Source organism: Heteronotia binoei, chromosome 10 (assembly GCF_032191835.1).
Source record: "Heteronotia binoei isolate CCM8104 ecotype False Entrance Well chromosome 10, APGP_CSIRO_Hbin_v1, whole genome shotgun sequence".
NCBI lineage: Eukaryota > Metazoa > Chordata > Lepidosauria > Squamata > Gekkonidae > Heteronotia > Heteronotia binoei.
In genome coordinates this window covers 41,881,721-41,903,864 of record NC_083232.1, presented here as the reverse complement: position 1 = coordinate 41,903,864, position 22,144 = coordinate 41,881,721, and the positions used below count along the sequence as shown (strand labels likewise).

At 39.3% G+C, this 22,144-nt stretch overlaps 1 protein-coding gene across 5 annotated transcripts in view; it reads right to left on the bottom strand.

Moving 5' to 3' along the window:
• CDK14 (cyclin dependent kinase 14) overlaps nucleotides 1-22,144 on the bottom strand; it is a 388,387-nt gene that overhangs the window by 202,398 nt on the left and 163,845 nt on the right. For 4 of the 5 annotated variants that reach the window (XM_060248474.1, XM_060248478.1, XM_060248477.1 and 1 more), the window contains one exon: nucleotides 5,644-5,706. The exons of the other annotated variant lie outside the window; for it this stretch is intronic. In XM_060248474.1, the coding sequence (XP_060104457.1) occupies nucleotides 5,644-5,706 (63 nt within the window). The remainder of the gene's footprint in view (nucleotides 1-5,643; nucleotides 5,707-22,144) is intronic. 5 annotated transcript variants of the gene reach the window in all.

The following is a 22,144-nucleotide window of genomic DNA, read 5'->3' as shown; positions in this document are numbered from 1 at the left end:
ATTATTTAGTAAATGTAGACATTATCTGAAGGATAAATGTTCATGATAGAGTACCATGAGACAAAAGAATTTTGCTGTTAAGCATCGAAATGAAGCTCTAGGCTTTTAAATAAAAGGCTTCCTTCAACTTTTTGAGAAGAAACTGCACACATAACAGCCCAGTTCACATAAGAAAGAGAAAGAGACTTAGCTTGCCTGTGTGAATCATCTGTGCCATTCAGTATGACACCTAAACACTACGCTACCAAGTGAGCACCAAGGAAAGATAGAGCTGTTCTTTGGTCAAACATGGATTCTGCAATTAGATACTATATTTTCTTCCTGAGAGCCACTCCATTTACACAGATCATCAAATACAGCCCTGTGCAATATTCATCAGAAAGCTGATGAATGGGCACAAAGAGATCATCATTAAAGAGGCCCAGCTGTCCTCAGCTAGGGCCAGAACTTCTTCAGTCCTGGCCCTGACTGGTGGAACTCTGCAAGATGACATCCAGGCCTGCAGGACTTTATGCAATTCCACAGGGCCTGTAAGGCAACAGAGATGTTCTGCAAGGCTTTTGATTGAGGTCAGCAATAGCACCTTTCTATCCTTCTTTGGCCATTCTTCTCCCACCCACCCCCACTCTGATAGTCTGGAAGGAGAACCCAATTAATTAGTAGGACACCACTGAGTTTTGGGGTTTTTTAAATTTTATTCCACTCCCCCCCCCCCGATAGTCTGGAAGGAGAACCCAATCAATTAGTGGGACACAACTGGGTTTGGTTTTTTTTTTTTAAATTATATTGTTTTAACCTGAATTCCTTTATTGTTTTAACCTGAATTTTAATAATCATCATCATCTCCTCTTTTGGCTAAGGTGCTTGTTCAGTAGTCCTTATCAAGTAATTCATCTTGAATTTGTGAGAAAGTTGGGCTATAAATGAAGTAAGTAAGTAAATAAATAAATAGTAATTAATTCCCTTAAAATATTCAGCAGGATTATTGAGGACATCTAGTACTACAGGATTACTGGCTATCAATAACTGAACCATTCTTGTCATGCTTTTTGTTAGATTGTATTCTATTTAAACAGTTTTTGGTAGTTTTTTTAAAAAACACAATTTACTGTGAACTGCCTGAATGGTTCTTTCTGGGATCAAAAGTCAGCATATGAATAAAAATCGCAAGCACAGCATGGATTTATTCTAAAACAGAATGTGATTTCTCTTAGATATATTTTCAGTTTATCACAGTTGTGATTCTATCAAGCTTTTCCTACATGCTATGTACTCAAGTGCACATATATAGAATGTACATATATACAGTGGCACTTTAAGGCTACAATTTTTGTCAAATTTACTTCAAAGTAAGCCCACTTCAACTCAGTGGGGTTATGTCCAAGCATTCAGGACCTGGACATTAATTTGCCATTTTAGATTTTACTACCTGTAATAAAGCCTTGGGCACCAATTGGTGTAGCGACACAGAAACTCAGCTGTTCATGGAACAAAGGTGTTTTTTGGCCAGCTTTTGTTAAGGGAGAAGAAGTTATCAATTCAGCTTTATCTAAAACTTTACATGAGGTGGGCTGAGGATTAGGAAAATATTCAGGACCAGAAAGCTAAAGGGAACAGAAAGGCAAGAAGGCTGAAGGAAGACTATAGTGATAGTCAAACAAAGTAAGAAAAATCCTGAAAGTCAGTGGATAGGATTGAGGAACAAAACAGAAAGAAAATTAAAGACAGGAAAGGGCTAATCACAGGGGGGTCTGGTCCATCTAATAAAATGGGGTAGAATACACCCCTATCTGACCCTGTGCTACCTGTGCAAAGTTGGAAGCCCTCCTCCAGCCTAAGGAGCCTTCCTCCTACTTAAGTGACTCTTCCATTGGAGAAAATGCTGCTTAAGTTGGATAAAGGCTTCCAGCTTTGCACAAGGTAGTCAAGTGCTATAAGCAGGGCTGACAGACAACAGCACTCACCTGCTGACATTTTGCTTTTCAGCCCAATGGTCCACATGGTATTGGAGGTTTAAGAAAGAGAAAGAAGAATACTAGGGTAGGCAAATGGAATGGGACACAGTGCCGCCTTGAGAAATAGGACCTATGGAAGCAATAGGTGGAAGAGGCCTGGAGTTCAACAAAGAAGCCATTGAGACTAGGGAAAAACTACATATAAGGCATACAGAAAGGAGCTCTGTTAGTTAATCTCAAGCAGCCAATAACGATGTTTGGCCAGGAAACCAAGTGGGCAAAAAGTCATCCAGTCTATAGTCTCGACCTATATACTTTTCATTGTAGCTTCTACTATCTCTGCAGCACTGTTTGTCGGTAGGGACTCAAATAAGAACACAAAATTAATCAGTACCTTGGCCTCAAGCTTCTAGTTTTCAAAATAAAACCACACTGTCTCTAATTTCAATCCATTACAAGAAATGTGACAAAAGCTTAGAATGTACATCTAAAAGCTTTTGGGTTTTTTGAATCAAGGGACCAGAGAACAGCTGACACTCTAAAACTGATATACCTGCTGATTGGAAGCCCGCTGCTGACTTCCTTGTCCAAGATATTGGCAGTCTAACCTTAGAGGCAACTATAATTAAAGATATAATAGAGATATTAAAACTATGCAGCCTTAGAAATGTGCACACGCCTGATCCCTCCTCCCCAAAGAGTCACTACATGACCTATGAGGCTTGTGCCAGACTTAGAACTGGCAATCACATATCTATTGTCCAAGTTCTGTTACCTGGGTATATTCTGCACTGAGGAGGATACAGATTGGAGACAAACAAGAAGCCTAATGAACGGGTTTTTTTAAAGTTATAAAATTCAAAACTAAGTTTGTCAAGCTCTTTTACGTAGTGTCATCTAGATCTGATGCTTCTAAACAAGTATTTATGCTGTATTTGATTCTGACAAAAATGTAAAGGGAAAATCCAGGAAGACAGTAATAAAACTATTCTTATGTACAGGGCCTGTACTAACTCATCAATTACAAGAACTTGGAGTACTGTAGTTATTGGATTATAGTAATTAATATATACATGATTTTGACAAAGTTAAACCAACTTAACTAACATGGTATTTTATATATACTTTCAAAGCTAAAATATCTTTAAAAGTATCAACTATTTTGAGTCATATTAAACTTGTACACAAGGTAAAACAGTTATTGCAGTATATGGCCTTCACAGAACTGACGAAAGACACTATGTCAGAAATTTCATCTGCAATTATTTTTCTCCAAGCAAATCCTAAGGGAATATATTACCTTCAGTTGGAAAATGAGAAATAAAAATGGATTCTTAATTAGAATGGAGGGGTCCCTGAGAAACTAAGCTACTAATAAAGAATGCCGTTGTTTCCATGTACTCAATGCAAGTATAAAATATTGATCCAAAATGAAATTGACATTGTTTATGTTTATTTTTAAAAAGTATACCAAAATTTTCAAAAAATCTAAGCTAGATAGAAAGGTCTACTGCTAAAACGAATCATAAACACTCATACAACTTCTTAATGTTTCCTATGCAAATGCAGGAAAAACTAAGAGCCTGTTAACAGGGATTGTACTATAATTTCTTTGGCCCATTTATTATTTTTTCAGGTCTCTAAACTAATCATTGCTAGAAATTCAGCTTTTTCTGCAAAGACAAGGCTTTGCACTTGCTGAAGTGTACCCTGCCCCCACATATATACAAAGCATATTGCTTTGGAAAAAAAGTGAGTTTCCAAAGTAGATTGCAATACCGCATGAAGGGTTGAAAGTCAAAGTAAAAACAAAAGCAAAAACAAATAGGCATGTCTAAAGTACCTTGCTAGGTCCTCACCCAGTGTTTCGAATTAAACAGACCTTTGGTCTGACCCAGCAAGGCAATTCCTAGGTTCTTATATTCTCATTTTCTGGCAGACTGCTATAGGACCTTTTCCAATTTCCACTTCGTAAAAATAGAATCCACGTACAATGCAAGCTTTATTATCCAGAATGAGGTTTGCCAATTAATCAGATATGCTGATTACTCAAAATTTACACCATGTTTGTTTTGTGGCTTCCTCCCAGCCACACTTCTGCACACATGCACCCCAATGTCAAGTACCCCCCACATTGCTGTGCTCCTCTAACAGCTCTCTGGCTTCTTTCTCCTGCCTCTAACCATGCCCCTGTCATGTCCCAGGCCTCATGCCCAGGTCTGCTCTTCCAGGTTCAGCAACAGCTTGCTGTCTCTTTTCCCTACCTATCAACTCTGTAAGCCAGCTTGTTTAACTCAGATTCCAATTAACTGAGTTTTCCAGATTTTAAAGTGTCAGATAACCAAGCATGTACCATATACATCAATGAATGAATGTTACTAGGACACAGACTACAGCAAAGGAAAGGGTGCTGCTACAAAGACAAGATGTAACTCTAGGTCACATAGAACCACAGAAATACCTTCCCTCTGTAGGCCACATATGGCCAGAAAGTAGGCTGTACACAAATTCATACTTCAGGTGGTATTAAATGCACCACAGAAAGCAAAACATTATCCATGGGGAAGCACCTCTAGGACTGATTACAAACTGTCAGACGCTCAAGGCAGGCCTTCAAAGTCTGAGTTCAAGAACATGTAAAAGCAACTGTTATTAAAACTAGTTATCTATATAATGTTTTCATGAACATGAATCAGAGTACAACCTTTGGGAATTGGAATATAGCACTTGGGGAGCACAAAACAGGAATGCTATTTCAATGATTCTAGCAACAATTTTTGCACATGCTCACACTCATTTGACTTAAATATCTTATTGGCATAGAAACAGATCTTAAACTGGAAGTGTTACAGTTCCCTTTAACAGTACTAATCACTGTAGAAGAATGATGTCAGCATCAAAAAGTGGGTGATTTTAGCATAATTCAGAGCTCCAAAGGTATGCAGGAAAAAAGCCCCGCCACTCTTAACCCTGCAAAAAGTATTAAAAAGGTAAAGGTAGTCCCCTGTGCAAACACCAGTCGTTTTTGACTCTGCGGTGATGTAGCTCTGCTGAACTTAGAAAAGAACAGAGTATCTTCCAGATCTGGTATGGAACCGGAGGGGTGCTTATGAAACAAAGACCTGACTCTTTGTTTCAAAAGTTTCTCTTGGGCTGTTTGCAAAAGTCTGTGAGGTCTTCCTGCTACCTTTTAAAAAGAACTAAAATGCAAGATCTTCAAATGGAAAAAAATTAAATGACAATCTCACATTTTTTTAAAAAAAAAATCTGTTTATTGGGTGATATTTCAAATGCTTTTCCTGCAATGGAGGTATCAAAGTAAAAGACCCTTGAACAAATATGCAACAAATGTTGCATGAGTGACTGATTTCTGATTTATGCTAAAATAGTTTGGCTGATTTCCCAGCAGATAGCTGAATCACATCTGTTCATATCCAAACAAGTAAAAAGCTAACTTTTGTTGCAGCTGATAAGATCTAACTTACAAAAAACGGTAAACATGGCATTATTTAAACATGGGTTATTTAAAAAAAATAAAAACAGTTTGCATCATTTAGCAGGTATCTAGTTGTTGAAAAGTCAGTTTACATGTTACTTTCAGCCACCTCCTTCATTCATAGGAGCAATCTCCTTCTTTACTTTAACACAAGGCCATTATCTAAAAGTATATTTGAAAATAATTCCCTACCTTCACATTGTCTGGATGAAGTCCTCCAGGATGTTTGTCCATGTACTGACATAAATCAGTGTGCTTGAAAAGAGAAAGAAAAAAAGTAGGGGGTAATATGTATTATTACTACCTCTATGTGATGGTAACACATCAATATCTTTCCACTTTAAAGTCACTATTTCCTCCAGGTACAGCAAATAGGAAATGAAGAAAATATATATTCTCAACATTGACATCACCTTCAGGCTCCATTCTAGTTATTGGCTGATAAGATTATTTATAAAAACGAAAACATATCCAGGTCCCTTCTAACAATCTGTACTGTGATAATGTACTACTTGACATTTCAAACAGTTACATTCACAACTGCAAAAATCAGTGTGACTGGGTGGGAAATTTGAGGAGCCAGGATAGAAATAAAACTAAACAAATAAATAAAAAATAATACACTTTTACACTATCTACAGATTGTGAACAAAATCAGAAAGTGTTGTAATTATATTGACCCTTATGAATCAACTTTTGTGGTTGTTTGGTTTCCTGTTTTAAACTTTTTAGCATCTAAACAAGCATTTAGTTCTATACTTGAAGCCATTAATGCTATCTATTGATCTAATATTTGTTTATTTCTGGGTTTATGATGGAATTTATTGTACTTATAGTTTTCTTTATACCTTAGTTTTTTTCAACCAACTCAAAGACCATAGTTTGTTTTATGCTTATTATTTTTTCTGCATTATATTTGTTTTAACTATGTTTTGGATTGGACTGATATGATACTAATTTTGGAGATGTAATCTTTTTTCTTGAATTCAATACAAGTTCTTAAAAAACATGTTGTTATTGTAAAGGAATAAGATTTTTAAACCAGCTGATGCTACCACAATTTAAGGGCCAAATTTGCTAAAATCTAGCAATCTTTATAGGTCCAATAGTAGCAGATGAAAATCATGCTGATGTACATTTTAACTGTGTTGTTTTAATGTGGTGTTTAATTAATTGTATCTATCTAATGTTTTAACCTGACTGTAATCCACCCTAAATCCATTCTGGGGAGGGCAGAATATAAATTTAAATAATAAATAAATAAAAATTCCAGATTGCTCACTGATAGAGATTCTGGCATTAATCAAAAGTATGTGGTGGTTAAAGAGCAAAAATAACAAAGACATAACCCAAGATCACCCTGCAGCTGCATGTGGAGCAGTGGGGAATCCTAGTTCTCCAAATTAGAGTCCCCCACTCTTAATCACTATACCAAATTGGCTCTCCAGTTTGGCTAGTAACACATGTTGAAAACTTTGCTAGCTACTGCAGTTTCTGGAGAACACTAGTTGGAGCATGCTGCCTTTGAGTCATATCATGTGTCTGATCCACAGATCAACAGAGGCTGAAATGCTTGTTTTTAGTACTTGACTTTGAGTTGCCTTTCTCACGTTAACATAAACATCACTGCCTTGTGGTCAACATGTTAATCTTTTATTCATACTTTATTCATAACCACCCCATTGTTAAGCAAAAAAATCATAAGTGAACAGTTAACTTCTCTTATTTCCATTTCTAAAACATTACTGTGATGCATCTATGTAATTAAAGGGAACATGTTCCAACTGCTGTGCACCACTGCATATTTCACTGTCATACCTGGAGTATTGTCACCTGAAGTATTGTGTTCAGTTTTGGGCACCACATTTTAAGAACGATATAGACAAGCTGGAACGAGTCCAGAGGAGGGCAATGAAGATGGTGAGGGGTCTGGAGACCAAGTTCTACGAGGAAAGGCTGAAGGAGCTGGGGATATTTAGCCTGGAGAGGAAGCATCTGATATGGTCACCAACTTCAAGTGCTTGAAGGGCTGTCATATAGAGGATGGTGTGGAATTGTTTTCTGTAGCCCCAGAAGGTAGGACCAGAACTAATGGGCTGAAATTAAATCAAAAGAGTTTCTGGCTCAATATTAGGAAGAACTTCCTGGCCATTAGAGCGGTTCCTCAGTGGAACAGGCTTCCTCGGGAGGTGGTGGGTTCTCCTTCCTTGGAGGCTTTTAAACAGAGGCTGGATGGCCATCTGACAGCAATGAAGATCCTGTGAATTTAGGGGGAGGTATTTGTGAGTTTCCTGCATTGTGCAGGGGGTTGGACTAGATGACACTGGAGGTCCCTTCCAACTCTATGATTCTATGATACTTTCTGCCAGCAGTAGATATTGTTTATAAATGAAAATCATGATAGTAGGGAAGGCATCATGTGAACTGGAATGCAGAATGAAGTCTGGTAGTCTCTTCTAACACTAAATATGTCATGAAAATGTCATAAGCAGTTGCCTTTACCATCCACATTTATCAAAAATAAAACAGCTTCCAAAGAAAAGGGTTAATTAACACATGCATTTTAGTGAGAGTTTCATATGAACTTCATAGGTGTTTTGCATAAGCAGCTGAACAATGAAAACTCAACACTGAATGGTACTTCAACATTGTTTCCCTTTAATCGACTGCTTGCACAAAACCAGGATTTTTGCTCTACAGCATTCATCACCACACTGCCCACCATGTTCCTGTTTCAGAGTTCTTGATTGATTGCATTTTCCGTTTTCACAACAAAGTCCTTTGATACTGTTGTCATAGCTTAGATTATTTGATGATCGATATATTAACTTCTGTAGATCTATGTGATGCCTTCTGGCAAATCCTTGTGGCTTTGTACATGTGTTATTCTATTCAGCAATCTAGGATGAAGCAGGCAACAGTAATATATGGGGCCTCAGAAACCAGCTCATTGACTTAAGCATTTCTTTCCTACAGTCCACTTGGCATATGTTTAAAGGACAACCTTTCACTGAGGGAAAAATTAGTATTTCTGAAATGCAGTTCAGAGACCAAACAGGGTCCATTCCCACTGGCCCTCACACCTCTGAAGCAAATTTAGTAGGATGAGGCTGCCTACTTTTTGTAGAAAAGGCCCAGCAGGAACACATTTAGTAGAAATGAAACAATAGATCTTATAGAGGAAGTGTAAGATAAAAAGAGACACGGTTTTGGCCTCACCAGACTCTTGTATAACCTCATTGCCAAGCTCAAGAGTTTGCATTTGAGGCCCCAAAACTCACATGACAATGGCAGACCTAGGGTTGCCAAGTCCCCTGCGTTCTCCAGCGGGGGACTTTCACACACGCGCAAAGCACGCATGCAATGCAATGATGCTCTAGCCATTATGGAGGAAATGTACCATAGAGTTTTCCCTCCCAAATTGCTAGAGCATCCGGGGAAACCACAGAGTTTTCCCGGAAACGCCTAGAGTGGCCACTGCATGACATCGCCGCCGAGATGACATCACTTCTAGGTGTTGTCATTATGCTGGCGATGTTGGAAGAGGTTCCCCCCACTGGCCCAATGTGAGCCGGCAGGTTGGGAACCTCCCGGGCAGGGAACCTCTGCCCAAACTGGGGACTTGGCAGCCCTAAGCAGACCATGTCTTTAAACCCAGAGCTGTTAGGATCACAGATATTGCAAAGTGGTGGTAGTGGGATAACAGAACTTGTCACTTTGAGCAGGTCTCTGGAAAGGTGGTATAAAATTTTCCAAACACACATTTGTGCAGGGCTTTTTTTTTTTTTAGCAGGAACACACAGGAATGCAGTTCGGGCTGGCTTGGTGTAAGAGGGTGTGGCCTAATATGCAAAAGTGTTCCTGCTGGGTCTTTTCTTCAAAAAACCCTCTGTGTGACAATGGTGATGTCAGGGGGTGTGACCTAATATGCAAATGAGTTCCTGCTGGGCTTCTCTACCAAAAAAGCCCTGCATTTGTGGGAATGAGCAGTGCAGAACTGTTTCTGCATCTTCCGCTTACCTTCTCATAGGCTTATCCACAAAGTGATCTTTCTCCCTTTCTGTATAGAAGCTCAACTAATGAAAAAGTAATGTCAGAAGGGGAAAGATACCCTTTTTGCTCTTAAAAATTACATTTGAACTTTACGGCTCATGTCTGCTACATATTTTGAATCTTGTGCTCTATTCTGACATTTTCAGATGAGACAGGTAATGTTCCATAGTTTGTTCTTTAAGTTTCTTCATTAATTGTCAGGTTCACATGTCTCTCCTCTCTCTTACTCTGACACAGACACATTAAAGTCAGATGTTTTCCTGGAGAGTCAACTTCAATTCATCAAAATGTGGGCAATTTAGCACATTGAGATTTACCTTCTGTTAACTGAAATCCTAAAGCAGAATTTAGCTAAATGTCTGGAATATTTGTTTCATAAGAGTTAAGGATTTTAATAGCAAGCAACAATTTCTTGAAATTTGTGAGGAGAAACTCCAGCTTTTAGCCATGTGCTGAAAGAGTGGCAGTCAGGGTCTTTAAAAGTGGTGAAATGAGTGTGAGGGGGTCTCCTCTCAAACCCAACTTCTACCTTAGTTTTCTGTAGGCTTTACCCTCTTAGAGGGGTGCTGGCCTGCTGGAAAGAAAAGTGAAAGATGGTGCTGCCTTGTGTCTACTCAACAAGGCTCTCTTGGGCGTCCCTTCCATGCCCATTCACCTTCCCTCAGAATTCCCTCTGTCCTGCCAGAACAATAAGATGAAGCCTCAGGAGAAACATCGACTGCGGGGTGACATGATAGAGGTTTACAAGATAATGCATGGGATGGAGAAAGCAGAGAAAGAAGTACTTTTCTCCCTTTCTCACAATACAAGAACTCGTGGGCATTCGATGAAATTGCTGAGCAGACAGATAAAACGGATAAAAGGAAGTACTTCTTCACCCAAAGGGTGATTAACATGTGGAATTCACTGCCACAGGAGGTGGTGGCGGCCACAAGCATAGCCACCTTCAAGAGGGGTTTAGATAAAAATATGGAGCAGAGGTCCATCAGTGGCTATTAGCCACAGTGTGTGTGTGTGTGTGTGTGTAATTTTTTTTGGCCACTGTGTGACACAGAGGGCATTTTCGCACTCACCTTCAGCCGGCGCGACCCCCCTCTTCACCGCGCAGGATCTGCGCGGATTTCGCACTAAACGCTGCGGAGCAGCCGGAAGAGCCAGAAACTCCTGGCGCAAAAGCCGCTCAAATGGAAACCGCCAAAAAGCAGTTTCCGTTTGAGCGGCTTTTGCGCCGGGAGTTTCCGGCTCTTCCGGCTGCTCCGTGGCGTTTAGTGCGAAATCCGCGCAGATCCTGCGCGGTGAAGAGGGGGGGTCGCGCCGGCTGAAGGTGAGTGTGAAAACGCCCAGAGTGTTGGACTGGATGGGTCATTGGCCTGATCTAACATGGCTTCTCTTATGTTCTTAAGTCTCTGAGATGTTTCATCATGTCATGGCAGGGAAATTATAGGGTGGTAGAGATATGTTGTGTTGCTGGCCAAGCAAAAGTCACAGCTGTTCTTGGGCTTCCCTCCCAACAGCTGTTACTGCTGAATGAGACCACATACCAACATCTTCTCATTTAGTGCTAGTTTAGGACGTGGGAGAGAACATTTTCTGTTTGGCACAGTAGTAACACTGATGGGAAAAATTTGACCCTGAGAAGTTTCATTGGTGAGGACTTAGCTTCAGAATGAAGTCAATCATGTCTGTTTTCAGTTACCCTTTCTCACAATAAGAACTTTGACATACTCATAGTCACTGTAGATAAAGAGCTTCCCTCCTGGATGGTTTAAGCGTTATGTGATAGTGACCTTGAAACATTCACTCTAAGCCAGGGCTGTTTTGGATGATAGTCGGTAGAGAGTATGGAACCCTACCACTCCGGGACACCAGCTGCCACTGATTTTTTAAAATCTGAACATTTCATAGTCTAAGCACAAATTATTGTAATCAAAGCTGTTATGCCACAAATTTAAAAACCTGGCAATTTTAGAAAGTTGTTTAAATGGAATGGACCAGTGTCCCAGATAGGATAGTGCACTCACTGGCCCTACCTTGGCTGCAGCCCTTTGAAACGGTATATGTATATAGAATCATACAGTTGGAAGGAACCTCCAGGGTCATCTAGTCCAAACCGCTGCACAATGCAGGAACTTCACAAATACCTTGCCCCCCCACACACACATACATCTCCAGTGACCCTTACTCCATGCCCAGAAGCTGGCAAAAACCTCCATCCCTTGCCAAACTGGCCTAGCAAAAAATTGCTGACTGACTTCAAAGTGTCAATCAGCATTTCCCTAGGTGTGCAAGAAAGGGTGATGAGAACTAAGCACTGATGCAACCCTTCCTGCCACATACTGTATCACAAAGTCACTTCCAACTAGGTACTGCATGGATTCCTCTACTTTTGAAGCTGTCACCCTTGCCCATCCTTTACCTCCCACTTTCTGTGTGGAAACCTAATGAATTAACACTTCCCAATTTAAGAACATCTGTTCCAGATAATCCTTCCAAAATCTACCACAGGAACTCTCATCACTCATCATTCATATCTGAAGCCTTCTGTCCTCCCTACTTGTTCTCTGAAAATGCATACACAGAAACAGCCAGAACACACCAAATGCACACACTTATACTTTTGCAGTGTGAGATTAATTCTTTCTGCAACACATCAGACATTTCTCTGCCACCAAGGCATCTTTGACTCACATATTACTATTGCCCCATTAAAACTGCATGACCGCAATGAGCTTTTAAATACTAGGTTTTGTGGTAACTTTTTAAAAAAGAAACATAAAGATTGGTCCCCAAAAGGCTCAGACATATGTGTAACTTAGACAGTCTTGAATTCTGCATACATTAAAATAAGCCTTTCTCAGGATGCAGATGGCATTTGAGCTTATGTTTATTTCTAGCTGCCATTTCAAGACAATGCATATAGACGACTCTGCTTTCTCTTTCTGTGCACTAGCTCTTCTACCTTTCAAGCGGACAAATTGATTGGCTCCTGCTCTCTGTAATGAGGTTTCATTCTTGCAGCTCTTCCTGCTGGGACAGATCTATAAGTACTGAGTCTCTGCTGTGAGAGCAGAGCACAGACTGAACATGGTCTATTGCACTGCATTCAGTTCTGAGTTCAACCTAAAAAAAGAGAGTCAAAGACACAAGATAGCACAAGAGTTCCCACTGAACCAAGCCCTTTGCAAAATATTAAGGGGAAGATCCTTTTGTGAAATGAAGACAGGTTACTCCATATTGTTATGCTTTCTTGTAAATTCAATCATATCTTCACCAAGATAATTTCATGCTAGGAAATGTGACAGAATTGTGGTGCAGAGAATAATTTCATAGGTGGCTGACTGGCCAAGAGGAATGAGGCCCAATGCCAAAAGTGCACAAAGTTACGGAAGGAAATAAAGGTGGAAACTTTCATTAGCACTTCAAAATTAGACTTATACCAGGAATGTCAATGAGAACTGAGCATGGCCTGGAGAGAACCTACATTTCACAGAATCACTACAGAACAGAGAGTCTAGAATTATCTGTCCAAAATTATATTGTCTCATCCTGATAAAAAAAACATGTACCACTATTTCTGCTTTGTCTCCCATACATACCCCATACAGCATTGGTCCATCGCAGCACTAGGCAAAGGCACAATCCAAAAAGGAAGGAGGACTAAATGTATGCTAGCAGGACTAGGCCTTTGAACAGTGTGTTTGTGTGAACTTAATGTTCTGGCCAGTGGCCATTATTCTGTAAAAAGTTATCTAGCCCCCTGCATCGAAGGCTCAAGTAAATAGCTGGCAATGAGGACACCACTGTGCTGATTTTTCTACAGTGGAAGTTTCATAAATATTCTCATACATCCAGTTTATGATGAGACCACAGTTCTTGGAAATCTGGGACAAGCCATCAAACTTGGGATATTTCCGGAATGCAACTTTACAGTTATACCAGTTATAAAGAAAGCACCTATCACTCTCCTTTACAGGCAGAACAGGAAACCAAAGACTACTTGCTAAGGGTTACAGTTCTGAAAAGCTATATGGAAATAGGTAGCCTTTGAATGACAAAGAGTTTAAAATATTAAAAAGACTTCCTATAGTAACTTTACTATAATTACTCAATATGAATGAGTCATGCTTCAGCATTTACATTACAGAAAAGCAGCTTTTGAGGGAAACTTGTAGAATGTAATCTAAGTGATATTTATAAAGTGAGACGATATTGTATATACGAGTGCCATTTACAAGCTACTGTGAAATATAAAGAAGGTGCATTATCTAAATCTAAACATAGTCCTGGAGAAAAAGGGAACATTTGTAAATAAAAATTGAACAAGTATTATCAATATTTATGGTCTTTTCCCTAAACCTTCACTATGCAAAATGACCTACAGTCTCTTACTTTTTTACCATTACACCTACTCAGTAAAGTGGTATTTTGAAAATGGGAAAAGAAGCTGAGCAAGAAAAGAATGTGAAGATTTTTTGAGTGGGGGGGGGGGGGAGAAAGAAAATGTTGGGCACAACAATTCTATCCAAGACTTATTTTTAACTGAAAATCTGGAAATGCTGAGAAGCACTGAAAAAGTTCCTATGAAATATTTTCTCTTTTGGAAATAATGAAATACTTTTTAAGACACTATTTTTATTCATTCTGAATGTGTAGCAGGAATATTTGTTATGTAAAACAACCTACAATATTAGATACTGGTGACTGTAGCCATGAAATTAAAAGATGTTTGTTCCTTGGGAGGACAGCTATGGAGGACCTGGGCAGTATAACAAAAGTAGAGACATCACCCTGCTAACTAAAGTCCATATAGTCAAAGCTATGTAATGTATGGCCAGTAGTAATGTATGGCTGTGAGAGCTACACCGTAAGGAAGGCCGAGAGCAGAAGAATAGATGCTTTTGAGCTGTGGTGCTGGAGAAGAATCTTGAGAATCCCTTGGACTGCAAGAAGATCAAATCAGTCAGTCCTAAGGGAAATCAAACCAGACTGTTCCCTGGAATGTCAGATGCTGAAGCTGAAGCTCAAATACTTTGGCCACCAAATGAGAAGGGAACACTCCCTGGAGAAGACCCTGATGCTGGGAAAGGCAGAAGGGAATGGCAAAAGATGAGATGGCTGGACAGTGTTACTGATGTAACTAACACGAATTTGAGCTGACTTTGGAGGATGGTGGAAGACAGGAGGGCCTGGTGTGACTTGGTCCATGGGGTCGCAAAGAGTCAGACTTGACTGTGTGACTGAACAACAACAAAAAAATCCCTACGCTTGCTTACTTATATACATATGTTTATTATTTAAATAAGTACTTTCGTTTACAGTTTAATATATGCGTACTGATAATACACCATTGAATAGTTAATGTTTTCAGTGTTACACAGAGGCTAGCAACACATTCAGTTATACACTTCATGAGGCTGCTTCTGTTCAAACACATTTTATTTTCAGCTTATATATTTGCTTGTCAGATGTCAAAAATGAAGATACTAAGGTAGTGTAGGATGCAGCAGTTTGCAGCTCACTCAGTTTTTCAATTCACAATTTTCTTATAGAAAACTACTTCCAGATTTCACAAATTACCCACAGTCCAATTTTATATGCCAACCAAATAATAAATGATGTATTCTACATAGCTAAAGTAGAAAAAAATAAGTTTAGGTTTGATAAGAAAGTAACTATTGCATATATTTCATTAACATTCACAAATTTAAAAACATTGCCTTTTTTCTCCAAGGCTTCAATATTTCTGGAAATTTTACATCTCTTGCAAGATGCTTAATGCCGCTCAGGCCAATGACAGACAATGTGGTAAAAGTGTGGCTACCAACAAAAGAGCAGCTTCATATTTTGTCTAGTAGGAAAATGAAATGTGTGACATATTCTTTGTAGCAACCCTGGAAAGCAGCAGAAAGTTTTGGGAGCCAGGAGTGGGGAAATTCACAGCACAGTGTTTTATAATATGTTTACTTTAGTGGGCAGTACTGGGGAAAAGGGAGAAAGATGATGCATTCCCCTGTCATCTTGTACCAGTCCTAAAACATCCATCAGTCAGAAAGGAGCTGAAATCCATTTTTCAAGGTTCAGCACCAACATGTCAACCAGCAGTTGGTTTCTATTCTAACATTATAAGTATGAACAGCTGAATAAATCCCAGTATATGGGTTCATGTTTTTGATTAAAACCTCAAAATTTTACTTGGACTGTAGCCAAGTATCTTTGAAAATTTACTATCAAGGAAGTGAGTGTGTGCATGCATGCATGTGTGTGAATGCACACACTATCATTGCTTTAATATCAGAAACAAAATCAATCAAATGAGCTCTATATGCCCCACCTCCAGTAATCATTCACTATTAATTAGCCACATATTTCCAATGAAATATATTCTGCTTCCCTTCCTCTTCACCAGATATGATAAATCTGCATGTGACTTTGCTGTCCTGTAGTTCTACCTAATTGGTTTCAGCTGTCATTTCTGAAACTGAAATGCATGGACAGCCTGGGGCCCGTGAATGAGCAGGAAGCATTTCCAACCGCATTCCCATCATGTCAAACCAGCAATGTGAAAGAGTTCTTCCATTAAAACAAAAACTGTACTATTTGGCTTCTGGCAATGACATCATGCAGCAGACAGATTGTATTGTTTCACTGAGGCAGCAAGACTGTTGCAAGCCATTCTTTTCTGCTAAAGAGACTGCACATATTAGTTATGCTCTGGAGGTTCTACTGACTGAAATAGTTTTCCTATTGTCACTTAGAAATTCTTAAACAGACAATACACTTTGCAAAGTAATAATGAAGCCGTAGCTGAGGTAACAGATTTGCAATAATCACACAAACATGCACATACACAAAATACACACCACAAGAAAAGTTACTCCAAATAGAAATTATACTCTAAGCAATGTCATCCTCAGCTAGAACACACATTTTTATTTTTAGAATATATATATTTCATTTACAGAACAATTAACAACTATAATTTGAAGTAATAACAAAAATTAAAGCAGTGTGTTACAGTTGTTGATCTTCTAACCAGTATGTTTCATTAAAATCAGCCTTTGTACCACAACAATAGAAAGCAGCAAACTTTCAGACTGATTTTTCTCCAGGAAATTACTGGCCAGACGGTGTAACATCAGCATTGGGTAAATTACTAGAAACTGTTATTAAAGACAGATTAAGCACACAGAGGAACAAAACCTGCTGAGAGTAAGTCAGCGTGGCTTCTTCAAAGAAAAGTTCTGTGTCAACAATCTTTTTATGAGGAGCTAACAAGCAAGTAGATAAGGGTGATACTAAACTATAATTTGGAATTCTGAAATATTTGTGACAACGTACCTCACCAAAGACCCCTCAATAAGCTTTTCTATCAGAGGACAGATCCGCCTATGGATTTTAAAAACTAGTGAAACAACAGGAAGCAGATAGTAGAAATAAATGGACAGACTGATGTCCCACAAGGATGGGCATTGGGAATCACAATATTTAATTTGTTCATAAATGATCTAGAGTGGGCAGGGAAAGAGTGGCACAGTGGCCCAATTTGCAGATGATACCAAATTTTTCAGGATGGTGACTATCAGGGTGGGTTGTGAACTTCAGCAGGATAGGATTACTCTAAACTGGATAAGTAGGAAATATCACAAATGTAGGAAAGCGAAAGATGATGCACACGGATATATTAAAAAAAAATTCTAACACTAAATATATGTATTTAGTATCTAAATAAATGATGTAAATAAATGCTGGCAGAGACTGAGACTGGGCAGATTGATGAAATATCAACTCAGTGTGCAGCTATGACGAAAAAAGTGAACTCCACTGTTAGGATTATTAGGAAAGTAACTGAAAATAAAACAACCAATATCATAGTGCCCTGGTATAGATTCATGGTGAAGCTTTATTAGATCCTACGGTTGATATCTTTCAAAAAGGATATTGCAGAGTTGGGAAAAGTATAGAAGAGGACAACCAAGAGGATTAAGGGGTTGGAGCACATGTCCTATGAAGAAGGCTAAAGAATATGGAGCTTTCAGGTTAGAGGGAAACAACTAATGGGGGATATGGACAGAAGTTTATAAAATCATGCATGGGTAAAAAGAGAACTTTCCCCTCCATCTTCCATAACACTCAGGGACACTCAGTGAAGGTGACTGGGATAGATTCAGGCTAGAAAAAATAATTCCTTTACTCTATGAGTAAATTGTAGAATTCAGGGCCAACAAACGTAGAGTGATGGCTACTAGAATACATAGTTTCAAAAGGGCAGTCAACCGATTTATGGAGGACTAGCCATTATGACTAGAGGAAATCTTTATATTTAGAGACAGTAACTCGCTGAACTCCAGAGACACCTGTAGGCTAAGGTGTGAAACAAGATGCTAGACCAGGTGAACCACTGGTTTGATTCACTGGGCCTGGTCTTCATATCTCAAATTCGTATAACCACAATTCTTACAGCACCCTCTCTCTAGCCAACCAAATTCAGGTAACCCTAGAGAAGATAAGCATGTACAATGTAAATTAAAAGTGAGCGCTTAGTAAATACATATAATTTTAGGACTTCTTTAAGGTCTGTAAGTTAGAATAGATTTCCATTGTGAAAGGAAATCTTCAGCACAAACATGATGGTCTTTTAGGGCTGCCAACCCCCAGTTGGGAGTAGGTGCCCACATTCTCCATTATTTCCAATGAAGGGAATGCATTTAAAAGGAGTGTGGCCATTTAAATTCAATCATGCTTGTCACAACCTTGCTCCTGGCTCAGCCCCCAAAGTCCCCAGATATTTCCTGAATTGGACCTTGCAATCCTATTGCCCTTTATTCCTTCTACTTCTCTTTGGTAAACGGATCACTCATTTTGGGTAACCAAAGGTTTCCCAATGCAACGCTGAAAGACTTCTAATTCTGCGAGTTCTATAATTGCTCTCACTCAACATGAGAAGCATGGGGTAATCTTGCGGCAGTCATGCTATCATTGCTATCAGTGTTCCTGTCAGGGCACAATGAGGGAGTAAACAGAATCACACATTTCCCTAAGTTCCTTAAAAGAAGTGTGGGATAAAAATGTACTAAATGAGTAAACAAATTATTAAATGTGATAGTCCTTATCCTGGACACATTGCAGTCCAGTTTAGGGGGTGGGTTCTTTTTTTAACATTTTACAAACTTGCTGCTGTGGAAGATCCTATCAAAAATATTTTTGATGCAGGACGGACAGGGGTGGCCAAACTTGCTTAACTTAAGAGCCACATAGAATAAACATCAGATGTTTGAGAGCCGCAAGACATGAATGTCAGATGTTTGAGAGTCGCAAAACAGGAAGGAAGGGAGGGAGGGGTGGGAAAGAAGGAAGGAAAATAGATGGAGCGGGAGGAGGGAGTGATAGAAAGAAAGCAACTAACTTTAAATGCATTCTCCACACCTCCGATTGGCTTGGAGAAGTGATTTAAAGAGAGAAATGCCTTCTCCAAGCCAGCCAATGGAGCTTCAAGAGCCACACCATATGTGTGGAAGAGCCACAAGTGGCTCTCGAACCACAGTTTGGCCACCCCTGGTCTTGGACATTACAAACTTGCACGAACAGAATCCCATGTTATTCACATGTCCTCTAACATCTTACTGTCACATTAATTAATGCATGAAGAGATCCCGTAATCCCTAGAATGATGCAGCATTCCTGAAGAAACATTAGCAAAGCCTCAGAAGGAATTGCATACAAAATAAATGTTTGGGATCTGGATTTACATTTAAATACACTGAATGGAAGTGCTGAGCACATAACTAATGTTAAGCCTTCCCCAATGGAAATGAATAAGGGTTAAAAGTGCTCAACTGTGGCTAGATTGTAACCTGAGTTAATTTATTTTCCACACTCATTGGCAGGCCCTGTAATCATGCTATCAAGCTTCTTTTTTTAAGTACAAGATTATAATAAAAGTGAGTACTGCTAATAATAAAACACCATTGTAACAAAATGCTTTCGTTAATATTGAAGGGTGGAAGATGTTTTAATTATGTAATTTTTTCCAAAAATATTGGTATTCTTTTTCTCCTTCGTGCTAGTCAAGATGCTAATGCCACATTTTGAACATCTTAGAGAATTTTATGTCTCCACACCAGTAATTATCATAACCAACACGTTCACTACTATTAAGAATTTTTTCTTTGTTGCTCAGTTCTATGTCTTAAGTCTTTGGAAATCTGCCTATAATACTATTGTTGCCTTCCTATGTCTATATTATAGTATATAATAATAAGGGGTACTAAAATGCATAATACTATGAACAAGTCTCAGATTCATGGATGGCACAATAATCAATGGGACATTCCACTACATCTATACATACTTGCTCATGCATAAATTCACTGAATTCAGTGTGCTGACTCTGTTAGAAAAGCACAAACTTGGGGAGGGTGTGTGTGTGTCTTAATTTTTATGCAAGGAAAGAAGATAATTTTTATGCTACGTATTCTCTTTGCCAAATATCCCATTTTTCTTTCACAGCATTTTTGCTGAAGAAAAAAAGCAGGCGTCTATTTTGGGATAACCAGTTTCATCTTGTGTGTGAAGTTCAAGCTTTCAAACTGAAGCAGAATTGTCACAAAATGAAGCTATCTCCCTGCTCCCAAACAAGCAAACACGGTAGTACGGCCTTAATTTGACATTTAAATTAATTTGGAGAAGCCATTTTCACTCCACAAACATGACAAAAGCAGCTTTGAGGTCCTAGCACTATTTTTGTGGATGTTAACATGGAAAAGAATGTGAAAGAGAATATACTGAAATGTCCTCTCTGCTGTGCTCCTGTATTTTATAATGGCAGGAGTTGTTAGACAAATAGAGAGAGGTTGCTGCCAAAAAGTTTTCTATAATGATGATGGATCTCAGTCTTATATTTCCATGTCTCTTTGGTTTCAGGGGCAGAAAACTATCCCCTCTCCCCACCAATAGCCAGAAAACAGAATCAAGTGCCAGACAAAAAGATCATTCTCTTATCTGAATCTTTTGTCATTACACGCACAATAAGAGAATGACATTCTCATCCATCAAAGAATGACATGGATAAATGAACGAAAATGGAGCCATCTGTTTGCGTTATGAGACTTCCATCCTGATCCTCTAACTATACATAGTTGAGATAGCCAAAAGTTACTTCCTCTGATGTAACTACCACAGCATCCAGTATGAGGCACGCTCATTTTGTTACAGTCCCTGATAGTTTCAATCCTGCTAGAATAAGATACTATAGCAAATGAGTTTGCCTCCAAGGACATATATGATTGTTAGCCCAAACTGTTATGGCTTTGGCAGACAGGTATTGAAGCAGACTATGGACCCCCCCAGGAGCAGGGATCTGTGCAGCAACTAGAGGCTGGGCCTGACCTTCAAAGCAGCACAAAGGTCAAGGTCAAACTGACTTTAGCTGAGTCTTAGGAACACAGGGATAGCAGAATCTTGATCATGTGAACTATTTGAACTAGCAAACCTGCTTTAGCCCAGGGGTTAAATATCCTGGTCAGCCAGAAGCTCTCCCTGATCCTGGGCTTCATCAACCCTGATACTACAAAGCACTATATGTGTTCAGACAGTGATTAGTTAGTTGGAACTGAAGTCCGGCCCACCATAGTAACTGGCTGGCCATTGTGTGAGATGGAATGTTGGACTATATAGATCACTGGTCTGATCCCAAAGGTCTCTTTTTATGTTTTTATCCACATAAACTGCCGGTGTAGTGCTTTGTTGACACTGAGCTGCCTCCTCACAGGCCTGTCATTTCTGCCACTCCTACTGGGTATGGGAGATGAGGAAAGAACCTGAAATCTGGCAGTCCAGGATCTGGCCCTACAAGGCAGGGTGTTACCTTCACTAGAGTCTGATATATTTGCAGCACTATCTGGAGAGGAGCTTTCAGGGACAGATATATTAACTGAGACCTCAGACCTAGGGCTCAAGGTCTGGAGAGAGTCTGGTGATATCAGATGCCCTCTAAGTCTCCTCATGCTGGTCATGATTAGATGAGGAGTTGGTCCTAGATCCAGGTCTGGCCACACAAGGGTCCTGACAAAAATGCCGTAAGAGGCTACACAGGAAATGTCATTTATACCCCACCTTTCTCCCCAACAGGGACCCAAAGCTTCTTCCCTCATTCTTTTCCATTTTATTCTCACAAAAAATCTATTAGATAGGCTAAACTGAGAGTATGTGACTGGCCCAAGATCACCCAGCAAGCTTCCACGGCAGAGTGGAGATCTGAACCTGGTATCCCATGTCTTGGTCTGAAGGTCTAGCGATTGAATCACATTGACCCTCATGTCATCCAAATCTACCTCCATCCTCATATCTGCTTTATTATTTCACTCTACACATTTCCCAACTGAATAATGACCACACACATCTGGTCTGGTAACAACTGCCTATGCAACAGGATTGACTCACAAAGCTGAATTAGTACAGCTTTTGGACTGGCTTGTAAAATGTGTGCACTGGTCAGCATTTACTGCACCTCACTTTGAACTTTCCTTTTGGTGGAACTACCGTTCACTACACATGAACACTTTTTTAAAAAAAGTTATGACAAATGGCCATACCAATACATTTATACTTTAGAACATAAAAAACTTTCCCTGGTATACTTAGC